Genomic DNA, 17,915 nt, shown 5'->3' on the forward strand with positions numbered 1-17,915 from the left:
TGAAAAGCATTTACCGCTGTCAGGATTTATTTCTGCAGAAAGTGGAAAGATGTCTGCCTCTGGCAGCTTGGGTTTGCCCCAGGTGGTGATTCAGTATACATTTGGGCAGGGTTACAGTAAAGAGCCAAAGGATTAAAGATGAGCAGCACAACCTTTTTTGTTTTTTAAACAAAATCAAAACACTCCTATTTATAGACTGATCTGAAATTTTAAATGGTTATACTGCACTCCCCTCTGTGGTATCCTAACCTAAGGATAAATAGTTCTGAGAAGTCTTGAGAACTGATTACTTTCAATGTTTGTTCTATCTTAGACCTTACATATATGGTCCTACTGCACAAGGAGAGAGAATGCAGATTCTACAGAACTTCAAGCACAATCCAAAAATCAACACTATCTTTATTTCCAAGGTAAGTGAAGGCATTCACTGTGATACTGCATCAGGTTGAAGGGTGCAAATTTAATTTAAAAATGCAGTAAGTTACATGTGCCAACTTATTTTTGACATACTTCTTATTGCATCACCAAAGTTGTATTTTTCATTGTCTTCATTTCTTAATGTGGAAAAACAGCTTATTGCTCAGAGGCTGCATTTGTATTGTAGGTAGGTGACACATCGTTTGATCTACCAGAAGCCAATGTTCTGATTCAGATTTCGTCCCATGGTGGGTCTCGAAGACAGGAGGCTCAAAGATTGGGACGAGTGCTGAGAGCCAAAAAAGGTAAATGAGGTTGTTTTTGGGCTCTGTGTCTTGGGTCCTGGTACGAGATTAGGAATTCTTAATAATTTTGGTGTAACACAAAGCATCCATTTAACTAAGCAGGCAGATTGCCATAGTCGGCAGTGGCCACTGTTGACCCAAGATTACATGTAAGATAAAAATTGAAGAGTAGCTATTAAACTGTGCTACACTAAGGAACCATCTCTTTTCTGCTTCTTTCATGTTCTCTACTTCTTATCCTGACTTTTTCTTTCCATTAGCCATGTATTTATCTTTCTCTGTTTCATTTTTTTTGGTCTTATCTCTTATCCTTTCCTATCTGCCTGTTGGAACACTTGATCACCCCTTGTTCCTGCTTGGCTCTCTCTTCTTCTTTCTTTGTTTTGCCTTTCCTTTCCTTTAAGAACTTAAGGTCCATTTTCTTCAGGAAATTTTCTTCACGTGCATATTCTGAGCAGCAGCAAAGTGCTGTCTTGAAACACATTTAATCAGTATTCTGGAGATTGGGTCTCATTGCAGTTCCTAACAAGCAAGTGTCAGCATTACCAACACCACTGTCAAAATGAGCACAAATTGATAATATTGTTGAAAGTATCTGCAGAGGTCAAGTATTTGTCTGCGTGTGGAGACCGAATTATCTTATCACTTGTCTAGATAGTCCCTCTAGAGCAGGGGTCTCAAACTCGCGGCTCGCGGAGCTCTTCCCTGCGGCCCGCCAAGCTCCCCGCGCGCCCCCCCCCAGTTACTTCCTGTTGCCGCCAAACTCCCCTTACCTCCCCCCCCCAGTTATTTTATGTGGCAGCTAAGCTCCCTGCTCGCTGCTCCCCAATGTTTGGGGCTGGGTCTCTCCCCCGGCCCCGCCTGCCACCCCCATGCACCTCCCCCGAGTGTCCCCCGGCCTCACTTGCTGCCCCCTCACCGCCCCGGAGCCTGCAGTTCATGCTGACTGCTCTGCTCTGCTCTGCCGGCTTCCAGCATCACCTACTGCCGCAGGGTCCTAGTGCCCCCCTCCACTAGGGCCAGGGCAGGCTGCCCTTCCCCTGCCCTAGTCCTGAGCCTCTCCAATGCCCGAGCCTCTCCAATGCCCCAAACCCCTCATCCCCAGCCCCACAGCCCTCACCCTTGCACCCCCTCCTATCCCCAAACTCCATCCAAGAGCGTGCACCCCTGCCCCAGCCCGGAGCCTGCACCCAACACCCAAACTCCCTTCCAGAGCCTTAGGCAGGTGGGGGTGGAGTTTGGGGGGGGGGCAGGTTCTGGGCACCACCAAAATTTCTACAAACCTGCCACCCCTGGAAGAGGCAGAGCGGGGTGGAGTGGTGGTGCAGCCCAGTGCAGTGGGGGGGCTTTAACAGAAGTAAATCTAACTAAGTGCGTGTTTTGTCCTTTGAGTGAGGTGCATTACTGTTGGTGGCGCTTAGCCCTTTCCAGGAGGGAGGGGGGAGGAGCAGGGAGCCGCACGCTCAGGGGAGGAGGTGGAGAAGAGACTGGGCAGGGGCAGGGCCTCATGGAAGGGGTGGAGTGGGGGCGGGGCCGGGGGCAGTGGTGTGGGGGGGAGGTGTCAGTGATGCGGCCCTCGGGCCAATGCACTAGTCCTCATGTGGCCCTCGTGGTCATTTGAGTTTGAGACCCCCGCTCTAGAGCAGCGGTCAGACGCTGGCAAGGTGGCGTGGGAAAGCTTGCACTGGTGCTGCTTGGTGCTTGTTCTGTAGAGGACAGGTGTGGATGGGCATGGAACCACCAAAACTTCAGAAAACGGCTAACAAACAAATCCTGTTTTTTTTCCCCTTGATACACTCCTATGCCTCCCTTCCAGGCTTCTGGGTGGCATGATGTGTAGCATACTGTTCTCCCTCCCCACCATCTCCTGAGTAGGACCCTCTATTCATTCTTCCTCCCTCTTCGGTAAGGGCTTTTTTCAAGCTATGTGGTTCTGGGTGGGGTAGGATGCAGGAGTCTCAATTGGTTCTCTTCCCTCCTACTTAAAGAATTTTAGGATTGACTCTTTTTCTTGACACATCTTGGGCTTCTCACCATTTTATACTTGGTGGGAGAATGCTTTGGTGGCTTGAATCTACTGCAGCACTGGGTACTGATTAGCTCCCAGTAAAGCTGAAGGCCACTATGGCACGAGGACCTGCAGGCTCAGCCCCTGCTCCCATACCATGGCACATTCATGGAACATAACTTTCGAGGCTCCCTCCAAACTCATGAACCAGATCTTAGCGCTTTAGATACCCTCCCTTCTTCAACCACGAGATGGACGACTGACTGGTACCTTCCACCAGCATAATTTTCACATTTAAAAACCAGATAAACATGTTTGCAAGACAATGAGAGTATATTTTCAAATATTTTTTGTAGTTGCATAATCTTAGTACTTGAAATTGCCATTTTCTGAGCTGTGGATTTTGATTTGAGAAATTTCTGAGTGGCAGATCTCAAAGCAGCTCAGTGCTTAACACTTATCACTCTGCACCTCAAACCTAATCTGTTGAAAATCAGAATGAACATTTATTTCAGTCCTGAAAGGCTTTCCTTTTCAAATAAATGTAAATTAAAAAACTTATTAAGTTTTGGCTGCAGTTCTGGAATGATGGCTTCCGTAATTAAGGAAGAGGAATCTAACTACTGCTTGGCCTAGATGGTCACAGTGTACCATTGTTGGTTCTGTGGTCCCTAAATATCCACTCCACCAACTCTGTCCTCACAGCTCTCTGTGGTTCTGATGACCCATAACAAATGAAAGAAGAGGAGAGACAACTAGAGCATTGATGGTGGAAGTCTCATATGAATCTGACCAATTATGATGTGCAGACTTTAAGACTGTATGTTGTGGCTTTGCAGGAAGTAAAGACGGGTTTTTCTCCCTCCATCACAACAGAACTGTTTGAAGTGACCAACGGCCTGATAAAGCCTGTAACCACCCAGGTTGAGCTTGACTTATGTGAAAAATTTAATGTTGTTTTGCAGACAAACTTGCTCTGATTCAGAATGAGTTGTCTGCTGACGCAGAAATAGAACCACATCCAGCAGGGGAAAATGCTGTCATCTTTGCTTGAATTACAGCTGGTGCCATTCAGGTTACAGAGGTGCTGGAGTGCTTTTGTGCTACAATTTTCGAGTGAAGGCCAGCTGGAGAGTACTGTGTCGGTTTTCGCTTGTGTTTGTTGATGTTTCCCTATGTGGTGGGAAAGATGCCAGTGGTCTTAAGCTATTGAGGCCAGAGTTCAAGAAACCAATTCTTGATACTGACATTCTGGCTAACTGTGACTGGGTATCCATCGTGCATCTGGGGAAGGTCATTGAGAAGGTGGTAGTGGGGCAGTGCTCGGTTTCTTGATTGATCAGATTTCCTTGGCCTCAAGTCAGTTGGGTTACAAGTCTAGTGCCAAAACTGCACTGATTGCATCAGTTAAACGAATTGCCTAGAATATATGGAGATATACCTATCTCATAGAGCTGTAAGGGACCCTGAAAGGTCATCGAGACCAGCTCCCTTGCCTTCACTAGCAGGACCAAGTACTGATTTTGCCCCAGATCCCTAAGTGGCCCCCTCAAGGATTGAACTCACAACCCTGGGTTTAGCAGGCCAATGCTCAAACCACTGAGCTATCCTATCAGTGGATGAAGACATTATGCTTATTCTCTTAAGCTCCCTTGGATGGTTTGGAGCGTAAGACTTAGATTCACTTGTGGACCCTTGCAGTAGTGGTTGAGCTGCTCTTGAATGGCTCTGGTATTGTTCTGGGAGAACCTAAACGGTAGCTGGAGGCAATTCTTCCTTTACTTCAGGGGTTCTTTCCTGCAAGGTACCACTGTGCCAAGAAGAGCTTGGGGCCAACTGTAACATAATCCGAGAGAGAGAGAGAGAGAGAATGTTAATTGGCTGGGGGAGGCAGCCAGGAGAATTTTAGTAGAACTTGTTGGCTGCCGTCATTGAGAAAGTGCAACCATTTGTAACACCATGGTTGTCATGTCCGGGACTGCTTTTGGATGCCTGGATAGTGACTGTGGTGTGCACAGTGCTTCTTTTCCCATCCTTGCCATGTAAGAAGTATGACCTTATCTTCAGTGCAGACCTCGCCACAATTATCCATGCCTTTATCACCTGGAAACTAGATTGCTGTAATGCACTCGGTGTGGGTCTACATCTTGGGACTAGTTAGAGGCTGAAGCTAGTGCAAAATGCTGAGTCCTTTCCGGTGAATGGAATTGCACATGGGGAACATGTCAGATCAGTGCCCTGGGATCTGCAGGGCTTGCAGTAAGCTTCCAGGTGGAATTCAAGGAGCTGGTTGTACCTTGTAAGGCCCTAAATAATTTGAGACCTCCTTACTTGAGATCCCTGTCTTCCCTTGCCCGGCCACCACAGTTAAGTCACTGGTAGTGGTTGAACAGTAGGTGCTGTCAGGGCATTCTCTGTGAAGGTCAGTGACTTGGAATCTCACTCCCGGACACCGGACTGCAGAGTGTGGTTTTTTATCCTTTCTGGCATGCTGTAAAGCTCCCATCCCCTCCAGCTACTGAGGAGAAATGGGCAAGTTGCATATTTATGGGTATTCCTTTTATATCAGGTGCCCTTCAGTTCATGGTCTAGGCACCCAAAGCATAGGATAGGTGCATATATTTTTATAAATTAGAAGAAATATACTGCATGTATTTGTGCTACTTTTCATTTGGGTAATCCCTATTAGAATCAGTATCTAATTTCCAAGTGGACTCCAAGTAATACACATTTTTATCTACAAGTAAAGTTCCCTCTAATTCATTTTCGTTCCTCAATGCTCTCCTGACCGATAATCCTAGTAAAAATATACCACAAATAAATTATTGTAGCATTGCTCTAAATGCACATATCTAATTTTTTAAACCATCTAAGTCCCATTGACTAAGTGCCTAGGTTGCTTTTGAAAACAGAACTTGTGTTCCTCAGTGCTTAAGTGCTTTTGAAAAAATACCTAAATTGCCTTGTATTTAGACAGTAGTTACCTGGAGCACTGTTTCTGTTTGAAATTAGAAAGTGCAGCCCTTAGTGCATACTCAGAATTTGATTCCTTGTTGCTTAGATTGCACGATGGAACAGTATGGATTTGAAAATGTCTGAAATAGATGTAACATTTGCACTATTGTACTAGCTGGTGGCGAGGAGAGGGGCTGGATTATCGCATAGTTGCTTTGTGCTGTTTGAGTCATAAAATCTATTATCCATATACAACTATATAGCCTAGGTTATTCAGAATTTTGAATAGCCTTACTAATTCCTAGCTAAATATCTTATTGTCTCATCTGGTTTTGTGCCATGTCAGTGTAAATCTCTACATTTACATTTATAAAACTTTTCCTCTGGTATCTTGCTGCTGTCCTATTTCCTGACTTGTATCGCAAGCACAATTTAAGTTGTTCTTAAGATTATCCTGCATAGCACCCTTGGGAATTTTTTGTTCTCCCCTTGTTTGGAATACACAATTCAACAAGCACTATTTTCCTCCAAGAGTTAGGTCTCCAATATCTCCCGTTGCCTCTTCCCATATTCTTTTCAAGCTATCAATAGTTCTCAGCAAGAATTTCCATGCTATGTAGATGATCACTTACTTAAAGTATGTTCAGAAAAGCAATTTTAAAAAAATAACTTTACATTCCTGCTCTGGATGTTTTCTTTTTATCCTTCAATTTACTCATATAGGCTAATTGTCTAATACCTCTTGTCTCCTAGGGACGGTTGCAGAGGAATACAATGCCTTCTTTTATTCCCTTGTATCTCAAGATACTCAGGAAATGGCATATTCAACCAAACGACAAAGATTTCTGGTAGATCAAGGTTACAGCTTCAAGGTAATTTTGTCCCTTTAATGTGGAACACTGATGACTTGTGCGTCTAATGTCAGATTTGCACATCTTGGAGTCTTAATGTACCTCATATACTTCCTGAAGATAATGAGAGGTGCAATTGGTTAATCAGTTGGTGCTTACAGGCAACTATTGTTGCTGTAACATTACTATATTGTGGTGCCTGTACTGGTGTAGAGGACAGGTTAAGGTAGCATTAATTACAGCATCTGACAAGGCAAAGCATTCTGACTTTATAGCAGGCAACAACTGGGGAGTGGGGCCAGAGAAACAACACTTATGGGAAAAATTGGCTGATTCCACAAAAATGGGATGGCCTTAACATGTAAGTTTTGGAAGCCCTCCCATTTGAGAGCGTGGAGAATAGAGACTCAAGTAAACTAGCTTTGTGTCCCCAGTTGGTCAAAGTCCTCATTGCTGTAGGTGATATTGTATATAGTGTACATCAGAGTCCAGTGAATATCTTGGTATATTTTACTTCCTCTGGTTATATCTTAAGAACACTACTCTCTTTTTTTTTTTTCCTCTTCATTTGTGACCTTTTCCTTCCCTCCACTTCATCAGTTCTGCTTGATGCTGTCATGAAAGGCTTCATAATTGAATTGCAGTTTGAACAGCCTTTATTCCTGAAACCATATTGCCCAAATTAATGGTTCAGTGGTTGGTATCTTTTCTCTCAGGACTTGTTTTCAGCATCCACACTTAGAATAATATCTCTGAGTCCTTACTATCAAAGATAGCTCTCAAAAATTTGTAAATGAAGCAGTTCTGATTCCTTATCATTGGACCAGTGGCACCAGTAGGACTGGCATAGTTATCAATAACTCTCCCAACCAAAACAGGTTGGTGTCAACATCGCCTCAAAGATTAGCACCACCACTGGAAGACGTCTACTCCATCTTTCAGAAGAGAACCTTCTCCCCACCATTCAACAGACAGATCTTGAACCACCTGACCAACATCCTTCATCCTGTCCCCAAGACTCATCATCTTCTCCCAACAAGGCAGTTGTCTTGGCACTTATACTGTCTCCTGATGACTTTAGACCCTTCCAGAAGTTTTTTGCCTGGATTGTTGATGAACCAGAAATAGAGACCTCATTGACTAAGGAAATTTATTTGACATAATATATTCTTTCGGTTCTGCTATAATAGCATTGCCCATTAACAAGGGCATTTTAGAACAGCAAAAATTCTATGGCGAATGCAAGCAACGTTACCGCTGACAGCTAAAAGAGCAGGAAAAAAAGCTACCAAGTAGCCAAAAGGGTTTTGAGCGATTATGCACCCTCCCAACATTGGATTCTTTAGTGGACTCTGCAGTTCATGAAAAAATGAAACGGTCTAAGAGTACCTGAAAGGAGAAAAAAACCTAAAGAAAATAGATCTCTTTGGGAGGAAGGCTTATTCATCAGCATCACTTCAGCTACAAATAGTGAACTAAAGCTTTGTTTGCGAAATTGAATGATGTAACCTGGGACATCTTTCTTTCTGTCCAAACTCTATAGAGTGGAGTTAAAAACTATTATGACTAAAAAAAAAAAAAACCTAATGGCAAAGAAGTTACAGGCAGCCATGGATGCATCAGACACGATGGCTAGACATAGGGCCACTGCAGTTACTATGTAAAAGAGCATCATGCCTCTGGTATTCCTAGGGAGACTCAGAATACAGTAGACTTCTCAGTTTTGGGTACAGATTTATTACTATGATGTCCTGATGATGATGCTTTACATGCCCTTAAAAGACTCCAGAGTCACACTATGGTCAGTGGGCATTCAGCCCCAAACTGCAAGCTATTCAGATACAAAAGGCAAACTAGACAGAAGACACCCAGCTACTCTCAACAACGGCCTTCTGAGTACCCACCTAGGGTACTCACTATTCAGACTACACCAGCTGCCAGATACCAGATTTAACGCAGGAGTTGAGAACCACACTGAAACTGGATGAGAGTCCTCCCCAAACTCCACCTTCAGGTGCCATCTTTCTCTTTTCTACCAAGCCCAACTGGAATAACAATTGACAAATGGGTGCTGGAAGTTGTCTCCACTGAATACTAGAACCTATTTAAATCCTCCCTCTCTCCCCCAAATCCCTTCCTATCCCTCTTCAGGGATCCTTCTCAGGAAAACCAACTAAAAGAAGTAGTTTCCCTGCTTCATCTAGGGGTCCTTGAGAAACTATCTGCGGAGTTTAGGCCAAGAGGCTTCAGATCCCAAAATATCCTTATTCTGAAGACAAAAGGGCATCTTTGTCCTATCCTAGACCTGAGCAGACTGAACAACTATCTATGCCATTTCAGGTTCAAGCTGAAAATGATTGCAGCCATCATCCCTTCCCTTTAGCTCAAGATTGGTTTGTGGCTGTCGATCTCCAAGACATCGCTTCAATATTATGATCCAATACAAGAGACTGCTGTTCAGTCTCTCTCCACAGCACCAGTAGTCTTCACAAAATGCCTACTTGTTGCGGCAGCATAACTAAGGAGACAAACCTTTCCCATCTATACATATTTAGACAATTGGCTGGTCTCATCAAGAAGTCACCACAGCCTAGAACTGTGTCCTTCACCTATGTAGACAGCAGGGCTTCATGGGGAAAAACTCCCAACCCATCACAGAGTTCATAGGAGCCCTAATTGATTCCAAGTTACCCAAAGCGTACTTTCCCAAGGACACATTTCACTCTCTCTAGACAGTTATCACCAACTTCAAAGTGAACTCATCAGCCATAATCAGAACTTGCCTCAGATTTAGCGGCCACATGTCAGCATGCACCTACCTGACACCACTAGTCAAATTTCACCTATGTCCGTTGCAATGCTGGCTAAAGTCAGTTTATCACCCCACAAGACATCAGATGACCACACACGTTGTGGTTCTAGCTTACATCCTGTTATCTGACCACCAGTTCAGTTACATCAAGAGAGTTCAGAAGAGGGGTATCCTTCTCCATCCCCTCCTACAAAGACCGATAAGACATCAGTCAGGAACAGGCTGGGTGCAAACCTGGACCACCTTGAGATACAGGGACTTTCCCACTCTGGGGATGGGATAAGAGAACAAACACATGAGATATGTGTATTCATGTTGCTTAATCTGCTATTGGAAGGTGCTCAGATGCTGTGGGGATGAATGTGGTATTCAAATCTAGATAGAATAGAATAGGGGTATGGTCCCAAAAGGACATGAATCCTTACATAGCTCTAGAATTACAAGTCATCTCACTAGCTTCCATAGCATTCCAACCTGTTCAAAAATTCCATAGTATGGATTCTCTCAGGCAACACACCTGCAATGTATTATGTAAGCAAGCAAGGGCGGTATCTGCTCATCACCCCTGTGGTAGAAGGCAATCAAGTTATGGACATAATGTCAACTCCATGGAATAACCCCAGTAGCTTTTCATTTCCTAGGAGCCAGCAGTGATGGCTTCCTAAGAGGACAATCCATTACCAACCACAAACGGTCCCTGAAGACTTCCCTTCTCAGATATTTCACCAGCGGGGAAATCCCATTATAGGTTTGCTTCCTATCAAAAAGAAAACATACTGTCCAGTCTTTTGCTCTAGAGGAGATGTGACCCTGGGATCCTTACAAGACATCGTTTTATACTGTGGGATCAATGTCTCACTTAGGCATTTCAACGGATCTTACTAATACTCAGGATGATATGGAAAAATACGTGGGGTACAGCCCCATTGATTCTGATAGCTCTATCTTTGCCCAGACAGCTCTGGTTAACAGAGCTCGGAATGTCTACTCAGTCTCTGATAGCACTTCCAGACTGTCTAGACACAACACCGAACCAAGGGCAAATATTACACCCAGGCCCACCAAAAACCACTGCACCTTACAGCCTGAATGTTGACTGATTGAATGCCATTAGCAGAAATTTCTCACTGCAAATATGAGAAATTCTACTGCAGAGCAGAAAGCTCTGACAAGGCATACTTATTCCACAAAGTGGAAAAAAAATTGTTTGGGCAGCCCAGCACAACCGTGACCTTTTGGAGGCCCCATACCTAAAATCCTTGATTATATGCTACATTTGAAATAGTTTGAACTTTCATTCAGTTCCTTTATGGTCCACCGTGCAGTGCTTTTGGCATGACAACACCCTCTTCCAGTCACGGTCAGTTTTCTTACCCCACTGTATCTAGATTTTGAAAGGGGTTACTCCATATTTCCCCACCAATTAAGGAATCCCTGCAATGTGGGATCTTAATATTGTCCTTTCAAGCCTCATGGTGGCTTTTCCCCATCACCTTTTTGACATCAGCCAGAAGGGTCAGCAAACTCCAAACTCTAATGGGCGACCCTCCTTAAACAACATTCCATTGAGAGCTCATCCCACATTTATCCCCAAAGTTGTCAGACTTTCATTTAAAACAATATTTATCTCCCCATTTTCTTTCCAAAACCCCATTTCTCTCCAGGGGTAAAGAAACTTAACACCTTAAATGTTTCTAGGGTCTTACTGTAGTATCTTAATAGGACAAAGCCCTTCAGACAGACTCCCAAACTGTTGCCATAAATAGTGCTTCTAAGAGGCAAATGGCTTCTTTCCAGAGAACATCTGTGTGTATGTCTACACTGCAATTGGGAGGTGCAATTGCAGCGGTTGTAGACATACCTGAGCTAACTTTGATGTAGTTAGATCATAGCTAGCTCAAGTAACAATAGTGAAGTCCTGCCCACCCAGGACTCGAGGTACCTACTCAAGCGGCCACCACCCATGGTGCTGCATCTTCTCTAATACTGCTATTCTAGTTATCTTTGATCTAGCTTGGATATTCACACTTCTGAATTGCAACATAGACATATACTGAGTTATCTATTTTGGGTATTTCAGCCTGCTATCACATGGCTGGTATACTTCCTCCAGACGTCAAAGCTCATTCCACTAGAGCGCAAGCTTGTTTTACAAACCTCTCCATATGAGATATGCCTGGCAGCCACTTGTAGAACCCCTTTACTGTTGGTTAAATATTATGCCCTCAACTTGTTGGAAAGATCAGGTGCCAAATATGGTAGGGGGGGGGGAGTGTTATCCTGATTTAGTGGCAGCTCGGACTCCTCGGTCCCACCTTCCAGATGGTGACTGATAAGCAGAGCCCTAAAATGGGATCAAATACTCAGAGAAAAAATGATTATTTGTGTTACATGCATCTGAAGAAGTGGGTTTTTTACCCACAAAAGCTTATGCCCAAATAAATCTGTTAGTCTTTAAGGTGCCACCAGACTCCTCATTGTTTTTGTGGATACAGACTAACACGGCTACCCCCTGATATTTGTCTTACAATAACTCTGGTTCTTCAGCGTTTTGCCCATGATCCGCCCTCCATCCCTGCTTTTTCAGAGTCTTTAATTGATATTAAGAATTGAGGGAACTGTGGGATGGTTGTGGCTGCTCTGCCCTTTGTCCTCGGGTGAGGGAAGTAGGTGTAGCCCAATGGACGCTACTATTGAAAGATTCCGACCTTGCACACATGAGGTATATGCACAATCTGGAGTGGGATCTACATGGATAAAACATCTAGAAGAATCATTTTTTTCATAGTCTATGGCCAGTTAAGAGGACTGCTTCAGAACAGGTCTCACAACTGAAATAATTTCACTGCAGTCTTTATATATGAAAGCCTTTTTTGTGGCATATCAAGTTTGCCCAAATAGTTGCAGATTAGTGTTGATCTAATAGCGAACAGGCCTACGTGGTTATAGCCAAAAAGACTCAAAGAAATTGCTTTACTTGTATTTGAATGCTTTGGATTATGGAACTAATTAAAAAAGGCCAAAACAGAGAGATTTCCTTTTGCAAGTAATCCTTAGTTTTAGGAGCCTTAAATTGGCATTATAACTAGGACAGTATGAGTGCCAAATGGTTGGTGCCAAACTTAAGGCTGGTACCGTGGGAAATAAAATAAAAAAAAAATTAGTTTTCTGGAAACACTTGCTATGTATGGATAGTTTTATGTGCCATTTATTAAATAGTTCCATGTGTTATATCTGTCTGTATGGATAAAAAATGTGGCTTTTTTCATCTTTTTGCTATTTTGTGTAGTGCAGTTGCTTTTTAAATAGAGCCCTCTTGTCATGATTCCTTGCTCAGAACCCAGTGAGTTAACTGTAATTGTCTCATGTTTTATCTTATTAAAGTATATTCCCTTTGAAAAATATTGCTCTACAAATCTAAGACTTTTATATTAAATCTTGGACCAAAGGCAGAAAAACCTGCTGTACCAAAGAATCGGTGATAACTTCTAAATTTGACACTTCTTGATCCAGGCCAACTTGAAACAAGTATTGTATTCTGTTGAAAAGCAAAGAGTCTCTCTTTAGTTGTACACATCGTTTTGTTTTTAAACCATCGCAAGGGACAGTTTAATACACCTTAAAATCATTTTTCTTCTTTCTACACTTTTTCCTGTTAGAAGCTGGACACAATCTTAGCATATACTATTTTTCATAGATTCACAGATTGTAAGACCAGAAAGGACAATTGTGATCTAGGTAGGCCTGTGTAACAGAGGCCATAGGGACTTCCTTGAATTAATTTCTGTTTAGGTGTTTTTCTAAAAGATACACTCCAGTATTCAATCTTGATTTAAAAAACCTCCTGTAAGGGAGAATCAACTGCAACTGTTGGTAAGTTGTGCAGTGGTTAATTACCCTCACTGTTAAAAATGTGCACCTTATTTCTAGTGTGAATTTGTCTAGTTTCTAGCCATTGGCCCTTGTTATACCCTTGTCTGCTAGATTGAAGAACCCATTATCAAAGTTTTGTTCCCTGTGTAAGTATTTGTCGACTGTGCCAAAAACCGATCCCTGTGGAACCTCAGTAGAAACATACACTCCCTTGATAATGATTCCCCATTTCTGTTTACATTTTGAGACATGTCTGTTAGCCAGTCTTTAATCCATTTTTGTTCCATGTTGATATTCTATCATTCCAGTTTCTTATTCAAAATGCTTTATAGAAGTCTAAATATATTACATGAACACTATACCTTTGTAATTTCATAAATATGTATATATAATATTGTTTGACAAGATCTATTTTCCATAAACTATGGTGACTGGCATTAATTATATATTCTAAACAGCTATATAAACCAAAGCTTTATAAAATATGATCACAGTTTGGTGTCCTAGCTTCTCAATGGTATCAAGCATTAACCTCTTAACTGTTGACGTTCAAGAGAACTCAGGTGTTCAGAGGATATCTAGATTGAAATGGGAGAGGAAAAAGCCAGATGATAAATCCGTATGACCCAGTTTGAATGTCTGTCTTGAAACCTGCCATGGCTGGAAACACTGGGAAGTCATAAGTGCACTCAGGACTAGCATAATTTTTTAAAGCAGTCAACTTGGATCAGTAATCAAAATGGGGGGGAAAATGTCGATTCCTTTCTACTCTGGATTTAAACAGAGATTGTTTTTGAGTCTGATAGCCCTACTGAGGGGAGAGATGTTTCAGTGATTGTGAAAGAAACTGAATTTACAGTGAATGGTCGTATATTGTAAACATTCTTTTTTCACTAAGACTAAGGGTACGTCCACACTACCCACCGGATTGGCGGGTAGCGATCGATCTATCGGGGATCGATTTATCGCGTCTCGTCTAGACGTGATAAATCGATCCCCGAACGTGCTCCCTGTCGACTCCGGAACTCCACCAGAGCGAGAGGCGGAAGCGGAGTCGACGAGGGAGCTGTGGCTGTCGATCCCGTGCCGTGAGGACAGGAGGTAAGTCGATCTAAGATACATCTACTTCAGCTACGCTATTCTCATAGCGTATCTTAGATCGATTTCCCCCCCCCCCCCCCCCCAGGGTAGACCAGCCCTAAGAAGCAGAAGCTGGGAGACTTTGGAGTTCTCTAGGAAAGGAGGACTTTGAAGTAGAGTGGTGATATATTACCAGCAGATAGCACATTTACTATACTTGCCCAGATATCTGACTAAATAGGAGACTAAAATATGTGCTAAACTGTACTTGTATCCTTGGTGGTAAAGGCAAATAAGGGTGGGATGCACGTGTCAGAATTCTCATAGTGAGAGCTGGTGGATTGTGCCTCATGAAAATGTAGAATAGTGAAGAAAGCTAGAGGAATAAACAAAAGTGGGTCAGTCCATAAGAAGAAACTGTAATCTAAAAAAGCAGTTTTCTGCCCTCTTTATTATTAACTCAAATATAATTACTAAGCTAAATGTGCTTTGCTCAATTTCCTTGTCAATGTGGTACGTTAAGCGTTTGGCTGAACATTCTGAAATAAGCCTGCCTTCATCCTTAGCTATGTGCTTTTGTTCTAGCCTCTTATCTAAATGACATTTTATATTCGGTTCCTTTAGCACAGAATGTAACAAGGCAGGTGTGTGGTATCATTCACCTTGTATTGTGTATTTAGACTTGGCAGAATTCGATTTTTTTTTAAATAATTTTGATGGATGTTATCGGTTTATTTCTAAGCTTTTTCCCCCCCTATTTTTATCAATTTAAATTTTCTCAGTTGTATAAAATTGGGGGGAGGGGTCAGACAATAATTTAATGACAGTAGATGTTGAGAGTCAAAAATTAGAAGCTTTATAACTGTTAAAACACAAACTGTCAACATCACGTGTCAAAATATACAAAGTAAAATTCTTAAATCAAAATTCTTAAATCTACATTCTGAAACGTCATTTTTTTCCCTTGCCCATCTGTAAATTTCGATTATCATTGATGGAAATATTTCTGTCAGTTTTTTTTTTCCCCCTGTGGCACCTTTAAGACTAATAGATGTATTGGAGCTTCATGAGGTTGATAGATTACCATTCCATACGGCTAAATGCAGTGCCTTGCATGGTGTCTAGTATCAGAGGGGTAGCTGTGTTAGTCTGGATCTGTCATAAGCTTTCGTGGGTGAATGCCCACTTCCTCAGACGCATGTCAGTTTGTGTGTGCGGTGAATCGAAGTTTACCGACATTCACTAATTTAAAAATGTAATCTTTCCAAGCCTACGTATATTTGTGGTAGCTGTGAACCAAAGGTGATGGACTGCTAATACGCTATAAATGCAGTAAGGTCCCATTGGGGGGAGGGGGGGAGGGGGGAGGGTCATAGTTGATTTTCTTGGGAAATGGGGAGATGCTAATTTTAAAAAAACTAAACTGAACACTGAGAAAATGCATCCTCCACCACATTCTGCTTCCTAGGTGATCACAAAGCTTGCAGGAATGGAAGAAGAACAACTTTCATTTTCATCCAAAGAAGAGCAGCAGCAGCTTCTTCAGAAGGTCCTGCAAGCATCTGACCTGGATGCTGAGGAAGAGGTGGTAGCAGGAGAGTATGGCTCAAAGTCAACTCAGGTAAATGAAGAACGCTTAGCTTCTGGTAACTGTGGACTACAAATGCTACAGAACTGGACCCTTACTTCTTAGTCTTGCTTCTGCATAACAGTGCCAATACACAGAACGTTGAAAAATAGAATTCTTTACTTTCAGCTCCTATAACACCTAGTTAATGATGAGAGTAACTGCTCGCTTAGGTACTAGAGAGAAATGAGACACTTGAACAGGTGTGACCGCTACAGTATCCTTTTATGTTTTAGGACATTGGTAGCAGATGGCGAATTTCTTTTATAGAGATCAGTTTTATGAAATACACATTAAAAATATCCTAGTGCAGTTAATTTATTTGTAGTGTCACACTGATTGAAAGGTTTCATGCTCCAGGACTTCATCCCCAGAGTATAGTACTTCAAATAGGGCTGACTGTTAAGGATATTCAATCTTTGTGTATGCTATTTTATTTTTACTCATAGAAAATAAAACATGGTTTCCCTAAAAATAAACACTAGAAACTAAAGGCTTTTCTACATAGGGAGATCTAGGAAAATTAATATGAATTAACCAAACGTGTGAATTTTAGTGGATTAGTTAAACCACATTAAATCCCTGTGTGAACACCCTCACTCAGAATTCAAGTGGCCTTTATTTGGTTATTCACTTGTGAAGTTAATTAAGCTAAACTGAATTAAGGCCACTTTAGTCTGAATGAGGGTGTTCCCACAGGCATTTAATACGGTTTTACTAATCCACTTTCAAAATTAATATGGATTAATTTTCCTTAGCGTCCCTGCATTGACAATCCTAAGGCTTGCTAATACATTGAGTTAAGGGGACATCATAGGACTGTAGCTCAGACTTCAGGCTTGACCATTAACTGTGGTGGCATTGGGCTGGAACGCCCTTTGAATTCTGAATCTGTTGAGGTATCTCTTCTATAGATTCTTTGCTTTTGTTATACCAACTTTAACTAGAGATGCACATTACTCTTGTAGTGTGTTGTGAGGTGCTTTGGTTGAGGAGCATCCCTGGTGCAGGAGTAGGGGTATACTTACCTATGCACTTAGGTATACAGAATTCTTGATCATCCACTAAGTGTCCAGTGTTTTAGTATTTAATTTAAAATATATATAACCTAATAATATCTATATTAATTTGATCATTCAGCATTGTATCTAGCTACTCTGGCATCAGTGGGTTAAGGAGATTATGTATATAGTTAAACTGAACAATTGCGATTTCTCTTAATCTAGGTGTCCCGTCGTTTTGGCACAATGAGCTCTATGTCTGGAGCAGATGATGCAGTTTATATGGAATATCACACTTCACGGAGCAAGGCATCTTCAAATAAACATGTCCATCCACTTTTCAAACGTTTCAGGAAATGATGTAATATATGGAAGCATTTTGTCAAATTGTGGACTTATTTATCCTTCCATACAGCGGAATATGGAGCCTAAATATCTTATAGACCCTTAAAGGACTCTTTAATGTGTGGCTATATAGATATATAAATAGTTAGAAATATATCTATGCTAATGGGTGAGGCTGAAAAAGTGAAGGAACTATCTCTGACCACAGTGAAAGATGTTATAGAAGGACTGAACCCTGGTTATGCCTGTGTGGTGTTCCCAAGGTAATAAAACCTTTATTTTTATCAAGTGAATTTAAAGACCACTTTTTAAGCAAATGCTGCAAACGTGATCTTTTTTTGTATATCAAGTTTGTACCAATGTTTAAAATTTTATTTATATCATAAATATTCTAGTTGAAACAAAATAGTCAAGTCTAAAATGCTTGAAGGAAAAGCTTAAATAAAACTTGAATAAAAATCATTTATTGTACACATTTTATGATGTTTATTTTTTACATATGGAGAATTGAGTAATTTGTACTCCTAATTTAACCTAGTTTAAATTTATAACAAACTAGCTCAACATGTCATGAAGCTTCAAGAGAAAAAACCTGAAGTGGGACTTTGTCACTGGAGTAAACCTGGGAAAAACATTTAGAA

The 17,915-nt window shown here is 41.7% G+C and overlaps 1 protein-coding gene across 1 annotated transcript in view; it reads left to right on the forward strand.

The window, feature by feature from the left end:
* The window catches only part of ERCC3 (ERCC excision repair 3, TFIIH core complex helicase subunit), a 51,178-nt gene extending 33,467 nt beyond the window's left edge, over positions 1-17,711 (forward strand). Inside the window, exons 11-15 of the mRNA XM_065413259.1 lie at positions 314-410; positions 605-722; positions 6,439-6,557; positions 15,770-15,922; positions 17,155-17,711. Of these exons, the coding sequence (XP_065269331.1) occupies positions 314-410; positions 605-722; positions 6,439-6,557; positions 15,770-15,922; positions 17,155-17,289 (622 nt within the window). The 3' untranslated portion in view covers positions 17,290-17,711. The remainder of the gene's footprint in view (positions 1-313; positions 411-604; positions 723-6,438; positions 6,558-15,769; positions 15,923-17,154) is intronic.
* The last annotated feature ends 204 nt before the right edge of the window (positions 17,712-17,915 follow it).

Source organism: Emys orbicularis, chromosome 11, assembly GCF_028017835.1.
Source record: "Emys orbicularis isolate rEmyOrb1 chromosome 11, rEmyOrb1.hap1, whole genome shotgun sequence".
Lineage (NCBI taxonomy): Eukaryota > Metazoa > Chordata > Testudines > Emydidae > Emys > Emys orbicularis.